Source organism: Vicugna pacos, chromosome 7, assembly GCF_048564905.1.
Source record: "Vicugna pacos chromosome 7, VicPac4, whole genome shotgun sequence".
Taxonomy (NCBI): domain Eukaryota; kingdom Metazoa; phylum Chordata; class Mammalia; order Artiodactyla; family Camelidae; genus Vicugna; species Vicugna pacos.
Genome location: NC_132993.1, coordinates 75,146,068 through 75,168,425, shown reverse-complemented (window position 1 = coordinate 75,168,425; position 22,358 = coordinate 75,146,068). Strand labels below are relative to the sequence as shown.

The following is a 22,358-nucleotide window of genomic DNA, read 5'->3' as shown; positions in this document are numbered from 1 at the left end:
CTTTTGAAACAGCTGAAGATTTTGGACATGTTGCTTTCTCTAAACCGACACTTTCTATTAATAAAATAATAACTTATCTCAACTTTGGTTATCATATTTTACCAAAATTGAATTTGCTTACTCTTGATAGATCCAAGAGTAATTCGACGGTTTCCTCTCATGCGGAAGGAAACTGTTCTTAATTAAAGTAATATCAGTGGGCTCCTTTCAGTCACAATTCCCATCCTTGTCATTTGGGACTGAGAAGCCCCAGGTTGCTTCCCGGCTGGGCTGCCACAAAGCATTATCCGATACAGTAACCATTTTTTCCTTCCCTGCCTCTTACCCGTGAATCAGACTGCTGCCCCTTTGGCTGTAGCCTCTGAATGGCAGCAAGGCATGAGCTGCCGTCTCTGTGCAAGCACAGTCCAGGCGAACGGAGGCTGTATTTTATGAGAGCCTGAAGCAGCGCTGCGCGGCAGGATATGTGGGCAGGGTCAGCCGTGGGGACAACGGCTATGAGAATGCCTGAGAGCAGCCGGGGAGACTGCTGCTCGGCCAAGAACGGCATCCAAGTACTCTGTGGATACCCGGCGTACATGAAGGTAATAAGTAACAAAAACAGTTCATTTCAAAGGGTATCAGGCAAGAAGCTAGCGCACTCCTAGAGCACAAACTTGACTACAGGTTTTACAAAATTTAGAAACTAATGAAGCAAATTTATAGGCATGTGCCACATTACAAGACAGTAGGAACAGATACATAAAATCTTATAAAGTTTAGGTTTTTCTACAAGGAGAGGAATAAAGCAAACATGAAAGCTAAGAAACGTATAAAACTGGTTATCCCGGAAATTACAGCCTTGTGTGCTTAAAACCAGGAGTCACGATTTAAGTACTGTTCACCAGGTAGTCCTTCTAGACTTGCCTTATTGCAAAGGTGTTGCTCTGCTTAGAGTAGATTGTTTTGATGCCATGGGCCGAGAGAGCTAATGCCCTTTGGGTTTTTTCCAGCAGACTCAGTAATGAAGAAAATAAAAAATCTAAGTGTAATATAGTCATTATTTTCCATCATTATTGTCACTGGGAAATAAACATGCACAGCTGCTACCAATGAAATATTTGAGCAGAAGTTTGTGAAACTATCAAAATATTGATCATCTGTCTAATAATGGCCCATGACTTGCCTGCAGCAGAATTGCTTTAAAGAAGAATTGCCAAGTAGCCAGTAAGCTTTTACTGTGTTTCTTGGTGCTTTGGGGTATAATGAGTATTTTCAAATGAGCAATACTGTCCTCAAAAATCACTCTTCACAAAAAAAACCAAAAAAACAACAAAAAAAACATAGCCAGTTGCCAGAACTGCTTATTATACCAACATCTTCATGCTGTTCGTCACATTTTTCACAGTACAGAACGAGGCAAGTCCCTTTCTTGAATGCCTTAGCCTATAGTAACATGTACTGTCCCCTGGGAGTGACAGTGTCTAGCTTTTAAAAGCTTCTCTAAAAGTTCCCCATTCATCTCTTTCTCTGCTTCCATTCACTGCAAGCCCGAGTTAATGGCCCTGGCCTCCATTTATCTACCTTGAAAAGATGAAAGGGTGTGTTGATTCCGCTCAGATTTGCTCCAGTTGTGGCAGGGAGTTCTAAGTGGCCAGACTGCATCTGTTTCATCACTTTATGATCTTTCTCTATCAAATGCTGTTGTTTGCACGCGGCTCCTGGAGCCCTGCTTGTCTCCGGGGCCTGAGTGTTGAGTAATGGCAACGACAGCACTCGGACCACGAGAATCCTCAGCGGGGCTCTGTCCAGACGCTTCTCAAGCCATCAGTATTTATAGGTCCCGCTCCGCTATCTAGAGGCATGATTTCTGGCAGCGCTTTTCCCCGTCTATAAATTCTGCAAGATCACTTCTCTCCTTCTGTGGCCCTGTGCTACATTTAAAAAGGCAGCTTGTTTTTCAGGCAGAGCTTTGAGGAAAGAGTCTGCTCCCGGCAACCACTACCAAACCCCCAAGAGGCAGTAGCTCCTTCTGTTGTCTCTGTTCTGATTTACTTTGAAAAGTCCGGGGCTTTGTGCAGAAGGGCATAACCAAATAAAAATAAAACTAGCCAGGCCTTGAGAGACTAAAATCAATTGATTTATCCTTCTACTCTGAAAGTAAAAAGAAATAGTGCTACTGGAGATACAGGCTGACAATCCCTAATCTGTAATTCCATATTACAAAAACACTGGGAAAAACCACAGACTTTTTTTTTTTAATTTATGGGATGGCAAAGCCTCCCATGAGCTGAATTCAGTTGGCAGCAAGACTTGACTTGAAGTGATTTAAGGCTATTTATAATCTTTCTTTATGCTACTTATGTGACTCTTCATGTATTTCACTGCAGAAATATTAACATGTTTCATTATAGAGTAATGGGGATGTTGCATTATTTTGTACCATATTACCTTGCTGAAATCAGTAAATTAAGGAATTTGGATCCTGTTTGTATTACCTTAAGGGATTATGGATCTGTATGGCTATTATTTTGAGAAAAGGAGTAACCCTTGAATTCTTAATAGAATAAATGACTAACATTTATATTTTTAAAGTGATCTTGATTTTATCCCAAGTCAAACTATATTTCAAGTTGTTCATTTTTATGGCAACCATCTAGGAGAGATGGGAAGAAAGGAAAAAGTTTATTTGTGAATTTGGGAACTTCCTGGCTCTCAGAGGTATTTGCAGTCTTCTCTGTGCATGTGTATTATGGTTAATGGGCTACTGCATGATGAACAGGTTTTCAGTGTGCTTAATATAGGCTTCATTGATTGGCTCGTATTTACTGCTTGTTCATGTGCTTGTGTATTCTTGGCATTATAAACTCTAATAGCCCTCTAAGAGTCTCTTAGCCAGACTGCACAGAAGCACCCCACTTAGTAAATCCTGGAAGTTACCGGTTCTCACTGGCTTCGGTTGAGCTCCTGAGGTTCATGAAGGCAACGTCTGCTTCATTCAGGTTCATCTCCAACACAGTCCAAAAATAAATGGCATGTTTCTAATGTGAGCAGATAGCTTACAGCTTGTTTCATCCGTCCGAATTCAGTTGCAATGTGATTATTTCCTTCTAAGAATATTTTAATTGAGCCATATCTGCCTGAAGCAATAGAGAAGGGAAATAATTTCAAAAATCCTATCTTCTTCTCTTTTTATTGTTGTTCTGCATTAAAATACATCGTTGCTTGAATGTGCCATATTAAGCCTAGTGGAGAGTGAACTGTGTAATCTGAAGTTCATGCTCCCGTAGGAGTTAAGACACTGGTGAAAAACGCAGGAGCCCAGTGCAGTGCATGCCTGTACTGGGGTGGGGTGGAGGGGTCCAGGTTTTTTGACTCCACGTTTGAAGCTTACACAGTTTGAGTGGGGGCTAGGTTCACTTTAAGGAAAAGAATACAAAATTACACATTCAAAATTAGGTACAAATGTGAGTGTTTATTTAGAATAAGAAAAGAAATCAAAACAAATTACAAATCTTTAGAAGCTGACGATACCACAAACATCACCCAATCCAAAAAGTCTAATATCTTTGTTAACTGCCTGAAATACTTTTTCCCTTATGATTTTTGGTTGCATATCGCCTCTTCATGTGACAATCTTATAGTTTTTCTCTTTGGAGTCTAGAAAAATAATTCTGCTTCTAGCTTGCTGGATCAGTTTTTTTTTAATTATTAACATCTTACCTTCACAACTCCTTATTGATATGTCATGTATGATTTTAGGATTATTAGCAAATTATAAAAATCCCTCTCATTTTTTTCATGTATGAACTATAAAATTTCAGGACATTTTAACTTTTCTTGCTCAGTGACTAATCTTAGCTACTCTTTGAATTGACATCACTCATTGACCAGTTCATCATCACTGTTCCTGAGTCATGATGATACAGGTGTGTCAGCACAGTGGGCAGTAGATATGTTCCTGGAAGCTCTTTCTATGCAGAGAATGACTACACCATAAAATAGAAGTGACCTGCACAACTGCATAACTGTTTCAGACGCACACGTATCTCCAACTCTGCTTCCCCTTAGCTGGATCCAAAAGCAGCCGTGACCACTCCAACACCACCTGGCATGAGGGGAACATGGTGAGGCAGCAGTCAAGAAGGGAGGCAGTGGTCTTAACCTGTTGCAAGTGTTGTAAAACATGGTCATCTGAGCACATTGCTAGAGTTCCTCCCAGGGCCTGAGGGTGCTAGCTCAAGTGAGGGGCCCTGAAGCTTAAGCTTCGTGGTAAATCCACTTCTGTCTACACTGTCGTGTTATGTACTATCTGCACTAACATGTTAGAATTGAACATTATGTTTATAGATGTTACACTGATAAAGAAATATTTACATTCTTTTAATAAACTTACTGTCATTTCTTTCTTTTTTTTTTTTAACTTACTGTCATTTCTACACTTTGTTCATGGGACAGCCTCAACTTTCCCTTCCAAATACCTATCTCACTCTATCTCCTTATTTAATATTCTATTGTTTTTATCTACCTCAGTAGTCATATGTGGGGATTGTGGGGATTTCTATACACTGCTGCAGCTGGTTTTCTGATTCCCAGTAAATAATATTCATTAATGCAAAATAAGAAAAAAAGGTTTTAGAATGTAGATATTTTAAGCCATGTGTTTTTTTACATTGAGAATATTATACAGCATATTTTCATGTCTTGATGACTCATTTTTATTGATAAACAACTTTTGCTGTTGGCATAAATGGGTAAGGGAGATGAGCATTGGATTGGGAGTCAGGCCATATGGTCCTTTCTCTGCTGACTGAGCTTGCCGCATGACCTTGGGCAAGTGGTGGAGCCTGTGTGAACCCCTGGCAACTTGTTTGTAAAGTGAAAGTGTTCACCTGTATGATCTCTTTGATGTCTTCCCACTGCGGTCCTAAATCCTGCCACTGAGCAACAGGAATGAACTATGACTTAACTAGGAATACATTTTGTCTGAAAATATGGTTATGATGGTGTCTGTTTTAGTTCAGGCAACCCCCCCAAAAAATATCAAACTACTTGCCATACTTTTATTCAACCAATTGTGGTTAATTTTTCCTTGTAGCTTGTTTTTACATGAGGGAAAGATACTAAGTAGAGGAACAGAAAGGCAGCATCATCTGAACCATGTGATGTTACTCAAACAATTCTTAGCATCAGAGATTGAAAATGCTGCCTCTCTAGCTCTCCCTAGAAGAGTGACAGACTCTATGCTGGAGGACAGAGGCTATAAATCACCACCATCTTCTTATCCTACTGAAAAGAAGCAATGCAAAAGAGCCAGTAATAATAATAATAACATCATTGCATTTTCAAAAGACTTCCTAGAGTTTAACTGACAAGTGGTTCCTACATTCATTCATTCATTCATTCATCAGCTATTCACCGAGCTCCTCTTCTGTGTGAAGCAGCTCTCAAGGCACTGGGGAGACAGGATTTGTAAAACAAAATCTTTGCCCTGGTAGGGCTGACATGCTGGTGAATATCAAACAAATGAATGTCAGGGAGTAATGAATTCAACGAAGAAAATTAATCAGGGGACAGCAAGTGAGGGGTAGCATTTTGTTGGAGGTGGCCAGGGGACGGCCTCTGAAGATGTAACCATTGAGCAGAGGCTTGAATTGTGTAGGTAAGTTAGCCCATCAGAAGGAACAGCCAACGTACGAGCCATGTGGACTGCTAACAGGGTGCCACACGCCTTATGTAAATGTCAGTCCTAAATGATATTTTACTTCTTTAGTGAGAAAGGCTCTTCAAAGGGCACGCATTTCCTAGTTTTTCCTGAATGACAGCCGAAGTCAAGAGAAGCGGGACTGAATCATGAGAAAATAGGCTTTTGAGTTCATGTGTACCTCAGACATAAGAAATACTTTTTAAGGTTGACTCATTGGTTGACTGATTGCTAAATCGATCATCTTGGCCTAACTCCCGATAACAAAAGTGGAAACTAATTTATATTATGTTTTCTAAATTATACTAGGGATGGTTCTATTTAAATGGAACCAGGGGTAAAAGTTGATACCAGTTTGGGTTGCAATTTTAAATTGAATAAAGTGGTTCAAAGATCAAACCAAGATTTACAATAAAATGTTAGAATCATAGTGATGTGGCTTTTCAGCAGTAAAAGGAAACAACCTTCTAGAAATAAGCTTAGCCATTCTTTTTATTTCTTCATTTTTAAATAACAAGTGCTAGGCAGTGTTTTACATTTGTAAATATTAATGGTTTCTTTGTAGTAAAATGATTACTTCAGAAACCAATTTACAAGCTATTATGGAATTTGTTGTTTAGGATACACATGTGGATTATGCGGTTACCTTAAATTTAATCCTGATTGCAACATTATATCAGGTTAATGCTTTCCACATAATTAAAATGATCTGAGTAGGGAAATGTTAGGATATTGCTTTCCTGGAATATAACTACTTTTTAAAATTTTTCTTTAAAATACCTTTCTAGAGATTTTTAAAACAAATGACAAAGAAATTCTTTACAAGAAGGTTAACCTTTTGTGTTTGTTCTGAGAGCCCAGTTAAGAGGTTATCACATTGATCTGGGTGAGAGATGGTCCAAGGAGGTTGCGGTAAAGGTAAAATAAAGGTATAGATTCAATAACTGTGCAGGAGGAGGGCCTGCGGGTTTGGAGGACTGGCTGTGGGGGGCAGGGAAAGGAGAGGACTAGGTAGGGAACCTACAGAGAAAATGGTACCCAAGTAAACTTGATATTGAGGATAACGGTGGTTTGGTCCTCTAGGTTTTTCTCCATTCACCAACAACAGGGCTGTTATGGCTCACATCATGAGCCTGAGTAGAAGCACAGAAGCCTGTCCCAATGTGTTCTGACCATGTGAAAATTAAACAATCTTTTTTTTAAGTATGCTTTGTGCACCAAAAGGAGTACAGTGAAGTGGTTGAAAGCATGGGTTCTGGTCTGCCCAGTTCTGAGTGCTGTTTGGGCCCTGGGTAAATTGCTTGACCTTTCTGCCTCAGTCTCCTTACCTGTAAAGTGGGCACACACATGGTGGTACCTACCTGCTCATAGCAACCATATATGTTCTCTTGAGGGACTGGAATTATTTTTCTTTGTGGGTGCCATTAAAATTATAACTGATTAGATTTATTGTTTACTTCGGATGCTGGGAACTGAAAGATCAAGTTTCCACTCTAGCACTTGTCAAGACCTTATGAAACGCATCTCCTTATACTGATTTGTCTTGCTGTCCTAGTCCCAGAGCAGATTTTCTTACCAAGTAGATTCTTCTCTTTTCCTCTATCACATTCACCAGTGGTGCTAACAAACAGGTAGATTACTCATTTGGTCTCAGTTTTCATTTTTATATTGGACTTACAGCATTTCCATTAAAGAACTGGGAAATAGCCCAAAGTGGAAAAAAAAAAAAAAGCTGTAGGGAGGAAAGTGTGTCATTAGTTCTCTGATAAGCAGTAATTCAATTTTGTATATAGCCTGTGAACAAATATTTGCCCCTTTTTCTAAGATAAATGAATTTATGAAACAAAAAAAAAATCTTTCCAAGAGTGTGGACCAAGCAAGACCTGTTTTCTAGGCACTTTTCATGTGTTAACACCTTAATCTTCACAACAGTTCTATGAAGAACTAGCTATTATTAGTCACATTTTACAAATGTAGAAACTGGACACAGAAAAGATAAGTGACCTGTCCAAGGTCACACAGCTAAAAAGTGTCTAAGCCCAGATTGCAAACCTGGCAGCCTGCACCCACCATCCACTCTCCTGACCCCTGCACATAATTTCTCTCTGGAAGATAACTTATATCAGAGGGAGTTTCACTGTAAAAAAAAAAACAAAAAAGTTAAAAAATTATATAGAATTATCAGTAATACTAACAAGCATTTAATTTATTATCATGTAGAGTTCCCTCATATGAGAAAAATTAAAGAAGATCTATTTAAGGCTACATGACCTATTGTAAAATGCACTTATCATGAAAGATTTTATAACATTACAATTTGGAGTAACGTTTTTCTGTAAGGTTACAATTTTATTAGGGTTCTTTCTAAACATGAAAATGGGTTTTTCCCTTACAACAGTGTGTTAATCTAGTTAAATATTCAAACAGAAACAAAATTAATCAACTTGAAGGGACAAGATATCTTACAATTAAGAAGATATTACATTTGAGAATTTTTTTTTAACACAGTAGAAAGTGATTCCTGACGGAGAGGTCAGAACATGTGCCTTGGGGATGATATTCTGGGTGGCTTATGACTACTTTGTATGACTTTGCAAATTGCTTATTTTCAATTATGCTTGGCCATTACAGTAAGACTTTGCTAATAAGCAAAATCATTCATCTGGCTATCATTATTCCTCACATTACTTTATCTGGCTGATAAACATGTACCATAATTACTCATGTAATTTGTCTCTGATATTTTTATTCTAAAAGCAGACTGGATTGTGCAACCATCTAAGTCATCTTAGGGCAGTTTCTAATTAACTTGGAAGAACTATTGCCCTGTTGACTAGATAACAGTACCAGAGTTAAGCTGAGGTCAGGATACACGCAGTCCAGATACTCTAAAGCATGGCTCTGAGATGTTTTGTCACTTTGACCCAATTCAGGCAAGTTGAAAGTCTCTAAGTCCCATCTACTGTTATAGTTCCCCTTTCTAATATAAATACACCTCAGTAGAAACAAAGAAATGGAGAACTAAATAAACAAAATTACAGCAAACTTATTCATGATCCCACCAGAATTTATTGAGCTTCTGCTGTGCACCAGGCACTGTTGTGGGTACCAGGGACACAAGTAGCAAGCAAACAGACATCGTTCCTGCTGTGATGGAAATTGCATTCTGACAGGCAATGGACAATAAGCAAGTAAACAAGTAAATAAAAGATCAGTTTAGATACTGATAAGTACTATGAGTAACATAAAACTGAGTGATAAGGTGGAGGATAATTGGATGTTGAGGATGGGCTTCTTAGATTGAATGATCAGGGAAGGCTTCTTGGAGGAGGTGATACCTGCCCAGATCCCTAATAGACAAGGGACACAGCCAAGGGATGGTCTGTGGGGAAAGATGAGAATGGAATGAGGAGGGAATAGAATGTGAGGAAATTGACAGAATCCATGTCACTGCAGGCAGAGAGGAGGAGCACAGAGACCCTGAGACTGAGTGTTCAGGAGGGAGGAATAAAGTCCAGAGTGGCTGGAGCTTAGTGAATGAGTGGAAGAGTGGTGTAAGGGAAGGTCTAAGATCATGTAGAATTTTGTCTGTATCGTGAGGAACTCATCCTTTTGTTCCTAGTGTTCTGAGAAGCCTAGAGAGGGTTTTAAGCAGGGAATGACCTGATTGTTAAAACATTTTAAAAGACCCCTCTGTTTTTGAAGAATGGTTTACAGGAGGATAAAAGGGGGAGCAAGGAAACCAACCAGATGTGATGTCCACTTGACTAAGGTAGTACCAGGAGGGAGGGAGAGAAGCTGAACAATATTTTGGAAGCAGAACTCCCAGCACAGGCTAAGGGGGTTGGAAGTGAGAGGTGAAGCAAAGGGAGGAATCAAAGCCGACTCCTAGTGTTTTTTCGTTTGTTTGCTTGTTTGTTTGAGCAACTGGGATGATGTCATTTGAAAAGAAAAGGGTAGTGGATATTTGGGGGGTGGAAAACCAATACTTCTGAGTTTGACTTAATAAGTCTGAGATGTCCGTTAGAGAGAAAGTAAGCAGTTGGATCTACAAGTGTGGATCTCGTGGGAGATCTTATCCTGGACGTGATTTGTTATAGATGTTGTGTAAAACTTCAAAGTAAAGGGAGGCAATGTAGAGAAGAGAAGAGAAAGGCACCAAAACAATTTAAGGTCAAGAAGGAAAAAGGCAACAAATAAGACTAAGAAGCAGCAGCCAGTGAAGCAGGAGAAAATCAAGAAGGCGGTGAAAGCCACAAGATGAAAATATCCAAGAAGGAGGAAGGGATGGACGTGACCAGTCCTGCTGAGAAGTCAAGTAGCCTGAATATGGGGAAATGATCTGTTGGTTTGGCAACACGAACTCCCCAGCCACCTGAGCAAGAGCAGTTTCAGGGTAGTGCTTGAGCGTAGATGCCTGCGTGGAGGGAGGGGAAGGGAGTAAGACATGAAGAAGTGGAGGCCATCACTGGACAACCCTTTTGAGAAGTTTTGCTGTTAAGGGGAATAAAAACAGAATTGAAAGGAGCAAAAGGTAGGGATGTGACATTAAGAAAAAAAGTGTTCTAAGAAGGGAGATGCTTTGAAAGTTTCTATGATGTTTGTATGACGATTGGAATGATCCCGGAAACTCACTGGGAGAAATTGTTGATGCAGAAGAAACAGAAGGGAGATTTTAAAGGGCAAGAGGAGATGGGATTTGGACCACATGAGAAGGTTCACCATTGATTGGAACAGAAACACATCATCCATTGTAACAGGAGGAAGGCAGAAAACACTGGGACAGTGGTTGAAATGATGAGGCCATTACTGTCTGCGTTTCTGTTTTTCTTAACTGTACATGGTGCATCGTTACCTAATAAGAATGAACTTAGACATATGATTATGTGAAAATTCCAAAAAATTTTTTAAAAAACAGTATTTTTGTACATGACTTGATAAAACAGAGCAAGTTATTGAAGTAGCACAAATCCATAGGCCAAAATTTAACAGCACAAATTCAGGACATCATCAAGTGTTGCTTTGTTGCAAGATAGTTTCAAGGCATTATGTCGCTATCTGCGTTAGCAGGAGTAGAGATGGTATTTATATCGCAGTGTAAATGTCTTAAGGCACAGGACAAACTATAAACCAATAATAGGCCAGAATTGTTGCAAGTACCCATCACTATGTACTATGAGTTGACTAAATAGCCAATAATAATGTAAATGACAGTTACAGCAAATACATGTAGGTGGGTCTTTATCATTTATCAATTTATTTGTCAATTTAAAATCAAAAATTGACAACCAAGACCAACTGGAAACAACACTCATGAGGTACCTTCAACACAAAATATCCTGTCCTTCCCCGACCTGGGAATATAGTAGTAATCTTGGTGTGTGTGGCTCTACACAGGAGCTAGATTTCTCAGATGGGGATGGGGGTCCTCAGTAAATTCTAGAAGTCCATCAGTTTTATTTATGAACACAAAACATTATGAAATTTCCTTATTTGTGGTGAGAACCAAAGAAAGAGTTTGAATTTTTAGACCTGCTCGAGTCTGTCAATGATTCTCAGACCATACTTTCATAACCACGGTTCTAAATTATCTTCTCTCCTTCAGCAATTTTTAAAATCCTTGCAAATTGTGACTTTAGATTGAAGGATCGCGATTACATTGGAAGTGATCTGAAGGAGAGAAAATGGATCTGCAAATGAGAGAATATTTTGCATTTTTCATTTGGCTTTGTCTTTCCTTTCTGGTTTTAAGTGTCAGCTTGGACAATCAAAGATCTTTGATTTAAGACAGGAAAGAAAGAGGAACCTGTTGCAGGTGGCATCTGCTTATTATTGTCCCCTCAGTGCATGATAGGTTCTTTGAGGCATGTGATTGCCCTGCACCAGGACATGTAGGGGCAGGCAGTTGGGGGCATTAGGCCCCTGGGCACATGGCCCTTAATTGACTCTCTCCTCCCCTCATCACAGAGACATGCAGCCATTGTCAGTCTGGGCAAGGACAAATCTTATTCTGCCGACCAAAGTCTGTGTGATATTGGGGCTGCAGTTCAGAAGCGTTCATGTGAGGAAAACTTCACCCAGTCAGTATACGTGGAACGGCTGTACTAGGAGTAGGAGTGGAGGTCAGTTGTTCTTTGGATTGACGCCTGTTTGGTAGTTTGATGGGAGTGGCCCCGAGTCAGGCAGATATTCAAAGCTGACTGGTTCTCTGGGGGGACAGTTCCTCCAGGTGGAAAAATGCCCTCAGCATGGTTAGTGCCTCTCCTCTGACTGTCCCTCCATACCCTCTACCCCCGTCCTGGTTTTCTAGTTGTCCACCCCTGTTGGAGTCTCTGTGGCTTTGGGACTGTCTTTCACATGGATACTCTTTAAGATAACCCTGGGCTAGTTCTGTTTTCCAGAGTACGCATTTGGTCTCTAGGAAGAGTGCACCTTTATCCCACCAGCGGTGAAAGTTCAGCTTGATCCTAAAGGACTAAGAAATTATTAAAGGATTATAAGCAGGGAGATAACGATTCAGTTCATTTGTAGGAAGATCACTGGCGACAGTGTGGATGGGGGAGGACATGTGAAGCTGCAAAGAGGGAGCCCAGCTAATCCTACTGCAAAGTTCTGGGAAGAGCTACTGAGAGTCCAATGACAATAGTGAGGAGGAGATGGAGCCAGAAGATATTACTGTTTTAAATACGAAAGAATTTAATGACTGAGGGAGGAAAAGTGAGTCAGCTGCCAAGTGCCTTTTTGTTTCATGGGTGCATAATAAATTTATCCTCATAACACTGGGACGGTAGCATAAGAAAATAGACAGGAGAGAGGTCACATTGGTCATCATCAGGGCCACACTGGGCACATTTTTATTTTAAGATTTATCAGCCTTCCTTCTCTTTTCTCAATTTGTAAAAAACTTGCATAGAATTGCTTCCATGAGGAACATTGTTGGTTATCATTTGTTCCATTTGTTGCATTTGCTTTTAAGTACGTATGGTGTATAAAATATAAAGGAAGCACCTAAATACAGTTTAAATTATCTGAGCTAATTTGAACTTTCTTTTGAAATAAACAGATTGCCTGCCAGACCTCCTGCTTGTTTGTGTTGAAGTTTGTCTCACATAATCCTGGCTGTTTCCATTTCCAGCCCCACAGTTTGGGATTTATTTTAAGCAGCTACTTAAGAAAGGTAGAATTTAGCAATGATCAGAATGGCAGAAAGTAGGTTTCTGTTTGAGCTCAGGGTTGCTGTGTAGCTTTCCTTTCAATAGCCTTTCTTTCATGCTTTTTCATCTGCTTTTTAGCTGTGAGAATAAATCTAGGGAAACTGCTGTTTGGCCTTTTTAGCACATTGCCAGCTTTGGCGATGGCAGACTAACTGGTGTTGTACCAAACACCACTGAAATAAAATAAATGAGTCTGATTACAGCTTGGAACTCCTGAGTACTACAAATGTAAAAACCGTCAACAGATGCTGTTTGCTGAACCAAGGCTCCTCTAGCAGATGGGTGAACGTTAAACATAAATTGCACGATGTCTTTTTCTTTTTGGTTCATTTGTTTTTAATATAATATTTTTTTTAAAAAAAACCTGCTATTGAGTTACAGTGAACTTACTTCTGGCTTATGTTTCATGGCTGTTTGAGGGATCTAAGAAGATCTTTGAAATTACAGTCAATCTGTGCTTTATTATGTGAATTCATTGAACATGTAGAAACAAATTCTTATCAGAGTTTTGAAACTTTCTTTTGTATTTGCATCTCAGGTATTGAAAATAATCATACAAAACAATCAGCAAATATCCACAATGGGACATAATGTCTCTCTTTTAAATCTAATGCTGGGCTATAACAGAATAACATCAATCATCTCTCTCATAGTTCTCATTCACTTAGTGCTTGAGTTTACTTGACAATATTTTAGTTTCTCACATCCTGCCTCATCATTTAAATAGTACACACACAGAAGAGGAATGCTGTTTTTATTCTTCATACCGTTGAATGACTTATAGGCCGTTTAATGCAATCGTCGATATTAACTTGCAAGAACTATAATGGCATTATTAATTGTTCTATAATATTTAGATATGTCTTGGCATAGAACTAAGTGCTTATTATAATTTAACTTAGAAGTTCATGTATCTCTAAAGGGATCTGCAGTTTACCCTTTTACCAATTCCTAAAAATATTTATCAAGTATCATTTATCAGAACAGATCACAAGAAATTTCAGCATAGTTAGAAGAATGGGGAAATGACCGGATAAATAAGTGGTTAGAAAATTACCTGAAGTATTTATCAAGGAGAGTAACATGTAATTACACTGTTTTTTAACTTTGAAATTTATTGTTCTTGCTGTTTACAGGCTCAGGTTCATGTCGCTTTAGCTACTCAGACCCTTGCATCATCGTGTCCTATGCCAAGAATAACACTGCAGACTGGATTCAGCTTGAGAAAATTAGGTTTGTCATCATTCAGAGTATTTTCATACATTTTGATGTAGGTGGACTCCTGCTTCTCTGTTTGCCTTCACGCTACTGCTGACTTTATGCCTCATGGTTAAGGGACTCTGGCTGTTAGTTATGTTGGATTGCACGGATGCACATGTTATTACTACCTGCTCTATTTGAAGAAGGTACTGTAAAAAGTGTCATTTTCCGTTCAGTACTGCCGGCTGTCAGTAGTAGCTACAGCACACTACTTATTTTTGGTAAAAATACATTTGAGGTAGTAACCTTCCTGATGGATCCTCCACAAATTACGTCACCACCCCTCTCTCTAGCTGGCCTGGCTGTGGCCTGGAATATATCAGACTACCACCTAAACTCCTTGCAGTCCGTGATGATAATGAGTCAATAGCCTTTTGGATCTAATCTCTAGTTCTATCATTTTCCTTCTAATTTCCATAACACCAGTTCTAAAATTATATTAACATATTCTTTATTAAAAAAGAAATCCCTTCATAAGAAAATGAGGTAGGATGCTTGAAGAGGAAAAAGCTCATACAAGGTTAAACTATTTGATTAAATTTAGCGAAACTCAAATTTTGTTAACTATTTCTGTGTAGTTTAAATCAGAAAATAAAATTCAAAATAAATGCTTATTTTCAGGTATGGTGGGTTATTTAAAGGAAAAAATATCTTACATTTTGTTAAGTAGTTACTCTGATTGGTTTAGTTCTTAAATAGTATGACTCAAGTGGAACATTTTCCATCACTTTTGTAATAGTTTCCTTTTTTCTCATGCTATTTTCCTTACCCTATTTCCATATGGAAAGGATTTTGATTTCTTTGCAGGAGAAGAATCAATATTAGGTTCTTAGTCTTTAATACTAAACCAATCTTTCCAAAGTTTCTAGGTAGCATTTCAAATAAAAGTGAAAGTCTCACAGTCCAAGTTCTAGTCTAACCAAAAACTGAGAAAAGTGATTCTAGCTCGTGGATTTTAATAGAGTGTCTCCCTCAGTGGCAGGACAAAATATAATTTATAGGCACCTGGTATAAGCCAAGCTCTGACATAATGTGCCAATTGCCAAGTTTATAACAGGGCATTTTGCTATTCTTTGTAACTTCTAGTAGTTATTCTGAAAATACACTCAGATTAAATACTGATTTATATAAATGGCTTTAAGCAAGGCCGCATAAGTATTGGAAGTTTTACTCATACCTCCATTTTTTCTCTTTCTAATAGTTATTTTTATATATCATAGTTTAGATAAATTGTAGTACATAGATCTTGATGAACAACAGCTATATGCTTTTGATATGACACATAGCAAATGTACACATTTAATTACAAGATATAAAGATCATATTCAGCTGACTCCATTTATTTTTCACTAAATAAGACTTTCAATTTTAGGCCATGCACCAAACTACCATATGCATTAATGCAAGTTTTTCTTATCATTAGTGATACGAGTGAACATATTTTCAATCACTACTTAAAGTAAAATACATTATCTTCACAAGTTTAAATTCTTTTTGAACTTAAAAACATACTCATCATTAAATATTTTAAAAGAAAGGGGAATGGATTCTCCCCAAAGGTAAGGTACACCATTTATAACCTCCGCTGACAATTCTGCAGATTTATATGTGCTTCATTGGTGAGTGAAAAATATGGCTTTCCTCTAGTCCTTTCAAAACTGATTTATAGTAAGCCCAGGGTACTACTAGTTTGCATTTCAGTACCACTTTTAATCTTGGGTAAAGCCATCATTTTTACTATATCAGATTTCTACTTCGGTAGAATAAAATGTTTAATAAAAAATATTATATAGCAAAAAGACCTAGATTCCAACAGATGCAACATAAAAATCATGTTAAGTTGCATCATGTTTTTAAAGACTGAGGTGCATGAAATTGTAAAGAATTATAAATGGGAGCATTTAATTCTCATGACAAATCTCACATTTTCAAAACACAAATGTTTCTGGTTGCTGGAAATAAAATAACTATTAGGTAAAAACTGATTATGAAACATATAACATCCAGTGATCTCTAAAGATGCAAAATTTCAAAGCAAGAATTAAAATTAATAATTTTATAGTTTTTCTCCTTTTTTTCTTCTTTGTATCATATAAAAATAAATAGTTTTAAATTGTGTGTCTACCATGCACAAAAAACTGCTGGATGCACTTTGATTTCTTACAGGTACCACGCAGTTGTGCACCATTTTCTCTTCAATTATCCCTTTACTGGCTTACTTGAATATCCTTACTGCCTGCCTTGCGTTAAAAATAAAGCTGTTTAAGACATTTAAGATTTAAACTGTCATCGCTCAATATGAACATCTTAATAATCAGCATATATTAAAAGGTTTAAGGGTATGGGATTGTTAAATATTTCACCTGTAATGTGTATAGTATTTTTAAGATAATAAAACTACAGTCTTCCTTAAGAAACAGAATGAATCTATAAGGAAGATAAAGTGGGTGCTGTTGAACTTTATCGTGGCACCAATTCTCATCTCACCGTGTGTTCTAGAGCCCCTTCCAATGTCAGCACGATCATCCATATCCTCTACCTTCCTGAAGCTGCCAAAGCGGAGAACGTCCAGTTTCAGTGGAAGCAGGAGAATCTCCGTGAGGGTGATGTGTATGAAGCCTGCTGGGCCTTGGATAACATCCTGGTCATCAACTCCGCCCACAGACAAGTTGTTTTAGAAGATAGTCTGGATCCAGTAGACACTGGCAACTGGCTTTTCTTCCCAGGAGCTACAGTGAAGGTTTGATCTCTCTTTTGTTCCTTCTTCTCTCTAAAATCTCAAAGCTGAGTAAACCAATTTGTACAAGGATAACTATTTCACTAAAACCACTATGAAAGGAATGGGTAACATTCTTATTTACTTTACCCTCCCCTGTAAGGCTGGAAAATCGTTCGTTTATTAATCTCTTTAACAAGTATTTTTGAGAACCACTGTGCACTGGGTTGAACCTAGACAGTATAACCACAAAAAGGCAGATATGTTTCTTCCCTCCCTGTGGCTGTCAGTTTAGTGGGGGGAGTTAGACATATCAACATGCACATATGGAACAGCATAACTGAGTTTTTTTCTTTTTTAAAAAAATGTTTTATTTTTATACAAGTTTTAAAGGTTACTCGCCTTTTACAGTTATTACAAAATATTGGCCGTCCTCCCTGGGTTGTGCAGTACACCCCTGAGCCTGTCTTACAGCCAGCAGTTTGTGCCTCCCACTTCCCCGTCCCTAGATCGCACTCCTCTCCCCGCTGGTAACCACTAGTTTGTAAAAACAGCATAATTGTTATGGCTTGCTGGGAAAATTTAGAGTGCTGTGGAAGTATAAGATAAAGTACCAGATTCAGACTTGAGGGATTAGGAAGGCCATTCAGGAGAATAGGGGTCCAGGCAGAGACTGAAGGGGAATTTGGAATTGGCCAGATGGGACGGATAGTGTTTCTAGGATCATAAATCCCATACTTAAAGGCTGGAAGGTGACGGCATAAAGCAGGGGCCTTGGACAGCGTTCCAAATAGTTGTCTAACATATTTTGAGTTGAGATTTGTGATAGTTAAGTCTGAAGACATGGCCAGTGACAAAACTTTAAAGGTCTTGCCAGCTGCTGTAAAGTTTGAACTTGATCCTGAAGGTGATAAGGAATCACTGAAGTGCTCTGAAAAGAGTCAGACATTAGATTTGATTTTTGAAATATCCCTTGGAGGATGAAGGATGGAGTGGAAGGGATAGAGTGCCGGCAGGGAAACCAAATAGGAGGCTGGTAACAGTAGTCCATTGGGAGATCGTGTTGGCCAGAATTAGGGGAGAGAGGATGAGAAAATGTGGATGGATTTCAGAGATTTTTATGAGAGGGAATGGAGAAGATTGGGGACTGACTGAGATTAAGAGGGAGTGGCAGGTGTCAAGGCCAAGGTTTGGGCAGCTGGTTGGACAGCGATGCCATTTGTTGAAAACAGGAAACAGGAAGGGGAGCAGGATTGCAGGAGGTGATGAATTCACCTTGGACATATTGATTTTTTTAATATATTTTTATTAAATTATAGTCAGTTTACAATGTTGTGTCAATTTCTGGTGTACAGCACAATACTTAAATCATATAGGAACATACATATATTCGTTTTCATATTCTTTTTAACCGTAAGTTACTAAAGGATATTGAATATAGTTCCCTGTGCTATACAGTAGAAACTTGTTGTTTATCTATTTTATATATAGTAGTTAGAATCTGCAAATCTTAAACTCCCAGTTTATCCCTTCCCATCCCCTTCCCCCACCAGTAACCATAAGTTTGTTTTCTATGTCTGTGAGTCAGTTTCTGTTTTGTAAATAAGTTTGTTTGTCTTTTTTTTTTTTTAGATTCTACATGTAAGTGATATCACATGGTATTTTTCTTTCTCTTTCTGGCTTACTTCACTTAGAATGATAGTCTCCAGGTCCACCCATGTTGCTGCAAATGGCATTTTATTCTTTTTGTGGCTGAGTAGTATTCCATTGTATAAATATACCACAACTTCTTTATCCAGTTATCCGTCAATGGACATTTAGGTTGTTTCCATGTCCTGGTTATTATAAATAGTGCTGCTATGAACATTGGGGTGCATGTATCTTTTTGAATTAAGGTTCACTCTGGATATATGCCCAGGAGTGAGATTGCTGGATCATATGGTAGTCTATTTTTAGTCTTTTGAGGAATCTCTATACTGTTTTCCATAATGGCTACACCAAACTACATTCCCACCAACAGTGTAGGAGGGTTCCCTTTTCTCCACAGCCTCGCCAGCATTTATCGTTTGTCAACTTTTGTATGACAGCCATTCTGACTGGTATGAGAGTGATACCTCATTGTAGTTTTGATTTGCATTTCTCTGATAATTAGCAATACTGATTGTTTTTTCATGTGCCTATTGGCCACTTGTATGTCTTCATTGGAGAATTGCTTGTTTAGTCTTCTGCCCATTTTTGGATTGGGTTGTTAGGTTTTTTGTTATTAGTTGTATGAGCTGTTTATATAGTCTGGAAATCAAGCCCTTATCAGTCTCATCTTTTGCAGTTATTTTCTCCCATTCCATAGGGATTTTTTTGTTTGTTTGTTTGTTTTGCTTATGGTTTCCTTTGCTGTGCAAACACTTATAAGTTTAATAAGGTCCTATTTGTTAATTTTTGCTTTTATTTCTGTTGCTTTGGTAGACTGTCCTAGGAGACCATTGCTGAGATTTATGGACATGTTGATTTTTATAGTCCTGGGGGCAGGTGAAGAGAAATGTTTGGTAGGATGTTAGATGTATGGATTGGAAACTCAGAGGAAGATCCCAAATTGGCAATTAACAACCTTTTAATGGGAACTAAAATCGTGGGCTTTCCTACCCAGGGAGTTTGTGGAGTAAGAAATTATGCCTAGACAGTATTAACAATGCCATTAGACCCTCAGCCAGACTCTCTCAAGTTTCCAGTATATAAAAATAAAGTACAGAAACAGATTGGAGAATTTTTTAAAATGTGACTCAACTGGTGCAAAAAAATCCTGTGCTTCATGGGGGTGAGGTCATAGGAGGAGTAGAAAGCAGAATATAGAGATCTAAGATGCTCACCTTTTTCTTTAACTATTTAAACCATTTTTTATTGAATGAAAGATTCTTTAAATTCCATACTGTCTTACAATTTTCAAAAGTTTCACACATATAATTTCATGTAATCCCATAATAACCCCTTATCCCTTATCCCTATATTGCCCCTCCCCTCTTCCCTCTCCCCACTGGTAACCACTAGTTTATTCTCTATAACTATGAGTCTGCTTCTTTTTTTGTTTTATTCATTAGTTTGTTGTATTTTTTAGATTCCACATATAAGTGATACCATACAGTATTTGTCTTTCTCTGCCTGACTTATTTCACTTAGTGTAATGCCCTTCAAGTCCATCCATGTTGCTGAAAATGGGAAAAAAATTTCATATTTTGTAGCTGAGTAGTATTCCATTGCATATATGTATGTGTGTGTATATATATACACCACATCTTTCTTCATTCATCTGTTGATAGACACTTAGATTGCTTCCATACCTTGGCAATTGTAAATAACACTGCTATGAACACTGGGGTGCATATATAAGATGCTCACTTCCTTTTAATAACTTACTTGAATTCTAGAAAAATGGTTCCAGATTATTCAGAAAACTTTCAACACAGGAACTCCCCTGACACAATAACTTCTTGCTTAACAAATCAAACTCCAGACCTTTTGTTGTAAATTGATGAGATTACACCAGTTGATTAGCGTTAGGAACAGGCATCATCTTTGGCCAATATGAGAAAATACCCAGTAAACCATATGGAAATTTGTTCTGACAAAAACTCTAAAAACCTTGGTCCCTTTAAAGAGAGTCCATGGATTCCTTTCATGTGGATATAGAAAAAAACCTTTGTAAGGATATCCTATGTCATATCCCACTACTGTGTGATTAAAAGAAGGATTTCTGTTGTTATTGTTCAACATTGGGAAAAAGCTGTGTAAACCTGGGAAACACATGGAGACCTCAGGGCCTGGGATTCACATCCTTTTCCAGTGATGATCATGTGGTGATCATTTGGTCTCAGTAGCCTTCACTATCAAATGTACTTTTTATGCCTTGTTTTATAAGCCATTTATTATATTAATCTCATTAGCTATTTGGTTTCTTAATGCATTGTGCTTTGGTACCACCCATGATAAAAATGCGTGAAGTCTGGTTTGCTTCCTAGTAATGCTGAACTAAATTACAGCTTTGTGTGGAGTATACTTTTACTTTGTGGCCTCTCATCCTACTCAAAAGCTTACTAATCACCCGTTTGAGGCTTGCCTAGTTACCTATATCTAGTAAGAAAAAAATCACTCTAGTAATGATTTATACCAGGGTCTTTGGCTATCACGTAGAAATTTTTCTCTGATGTTTCTTTTTAAAATCTCAAAGTGCAATGATAAAATCAAAAATTTTGTCATTTTTAACTCATTTGTCTAGTCAACCTGTTCCTTTCTGGCTCAAACGTCTGAGCATGAAAAAATTGCTTTTGCCAAGTGATTTGGAGTTCTAGCAATAAAAATTGTTTATTTAAACTGTATGTAATTTCTCCATCTAATATCGTCCCTATCCTGGGTGGCCTCTGAGTTGAGAACCAAATACAACCAATTAGAAAGTACATCTCAATGTTCCGATTGGCCACAGGACGTGTTTCAAACATTGCTTTATTTTGGACTTTTGAGTTTTGAGGGTAATGTTTGTTTGTTCAACCTACACATTTTATTTTCTAAGTTCATTAGAGGTCTCCAAGATGTTTACATCTTAACTAAATCAAAGACTGAGTCTAATGGCAATTGAGAAAATGTGCTTCATTACAAAGTAGAGTTTATTCAAGGAAAAATGTCCATGCACAGAGAGGATACTCTTTGGTTAAGTAATAACAGCTACTTTTTATTGTTCACTTATTCTAGAGACTTACGTGCACACACACAGACACACACACACACACACACAGGATTGATAATGTATATATAAAATCTCATGTAACTGAGCTTTATAAACCTATAAAAGGTGCTCTATTAGCCCCATTTTACAGATGTGGAAAGCGGAAGTGGAGATGTTGAGTAGCTTGTCCAGAACGCACCTCTGGCCAGTGGCAGGGCCAGGATTCAAACAGAAGAATCTGACTTCAGAACTCTTGCTCTCGGTTACCACATAACTTTGCTCTTACAAATAGTGAATATAAACTGACATGCTTCCTAATGCTCCTGCGTTTCTTCCCAACATCCATTTGTTAATTTATCTGCCTACTCTCTTCCCCACCACTCTCGGGCTATAGGCTAAAAGATTCTTGTTTTTCTTGTATTTCTTGATCTTGCTCCAGCTTTCTTCCATTTGTCCTGCACCTTCCTTTCTCTGGATAATTGATTTTGATACATTAGAATTTAGTAAGTTCAGCCCAAGCGCTGGTTGCTTCCTTCGCCTCCATACTACCTCAGCTGATCTTGTTTTCATAATTGTAGTTACTGGTCCATCACTGATGACCTAAAGTAAACTTAAGGAGATAGGAGTATTAAAATATTTTCCTTCTGGAGGTAGGAGGCATTTGCAGTAACCTCTAGGGGAGGTGAAGCAGAGTGAGAACAGGGGGACACTAAAGAGAGAGAAATCAACAGTGTCGTGGTCACAGCCTGCCTGTGACAAGGATGTTGACGCCAA

At 38.2% G+C, this 22,358-nt stretch overlaps 1 protein-coding gene across 1 annotated transcript in view; it reads left to right on the top strand.

Moving 5' to 3' along the window:
* RELN (reelin) overlaps window positions 1-22,358 on the top strand; it is a 440,736-nt gene that overhangs the window by 235,576 nt on the left and 182,802 nt on the right. The window contains exons 9-10 of the mRNA XM_072965186.1: window positions 14,034-14,130; window positions 16,657-16,897. Of these exons, the coding sequence (XP_072821287.1) occupies window positions 14,034-14,130; window positions 16,657-16,897 (338 nt within the window). The remainder of the gene's footprint in view (window positions 1-14,033; window positions 14,131-16,656; window positions 16,898-22,358) is intronic.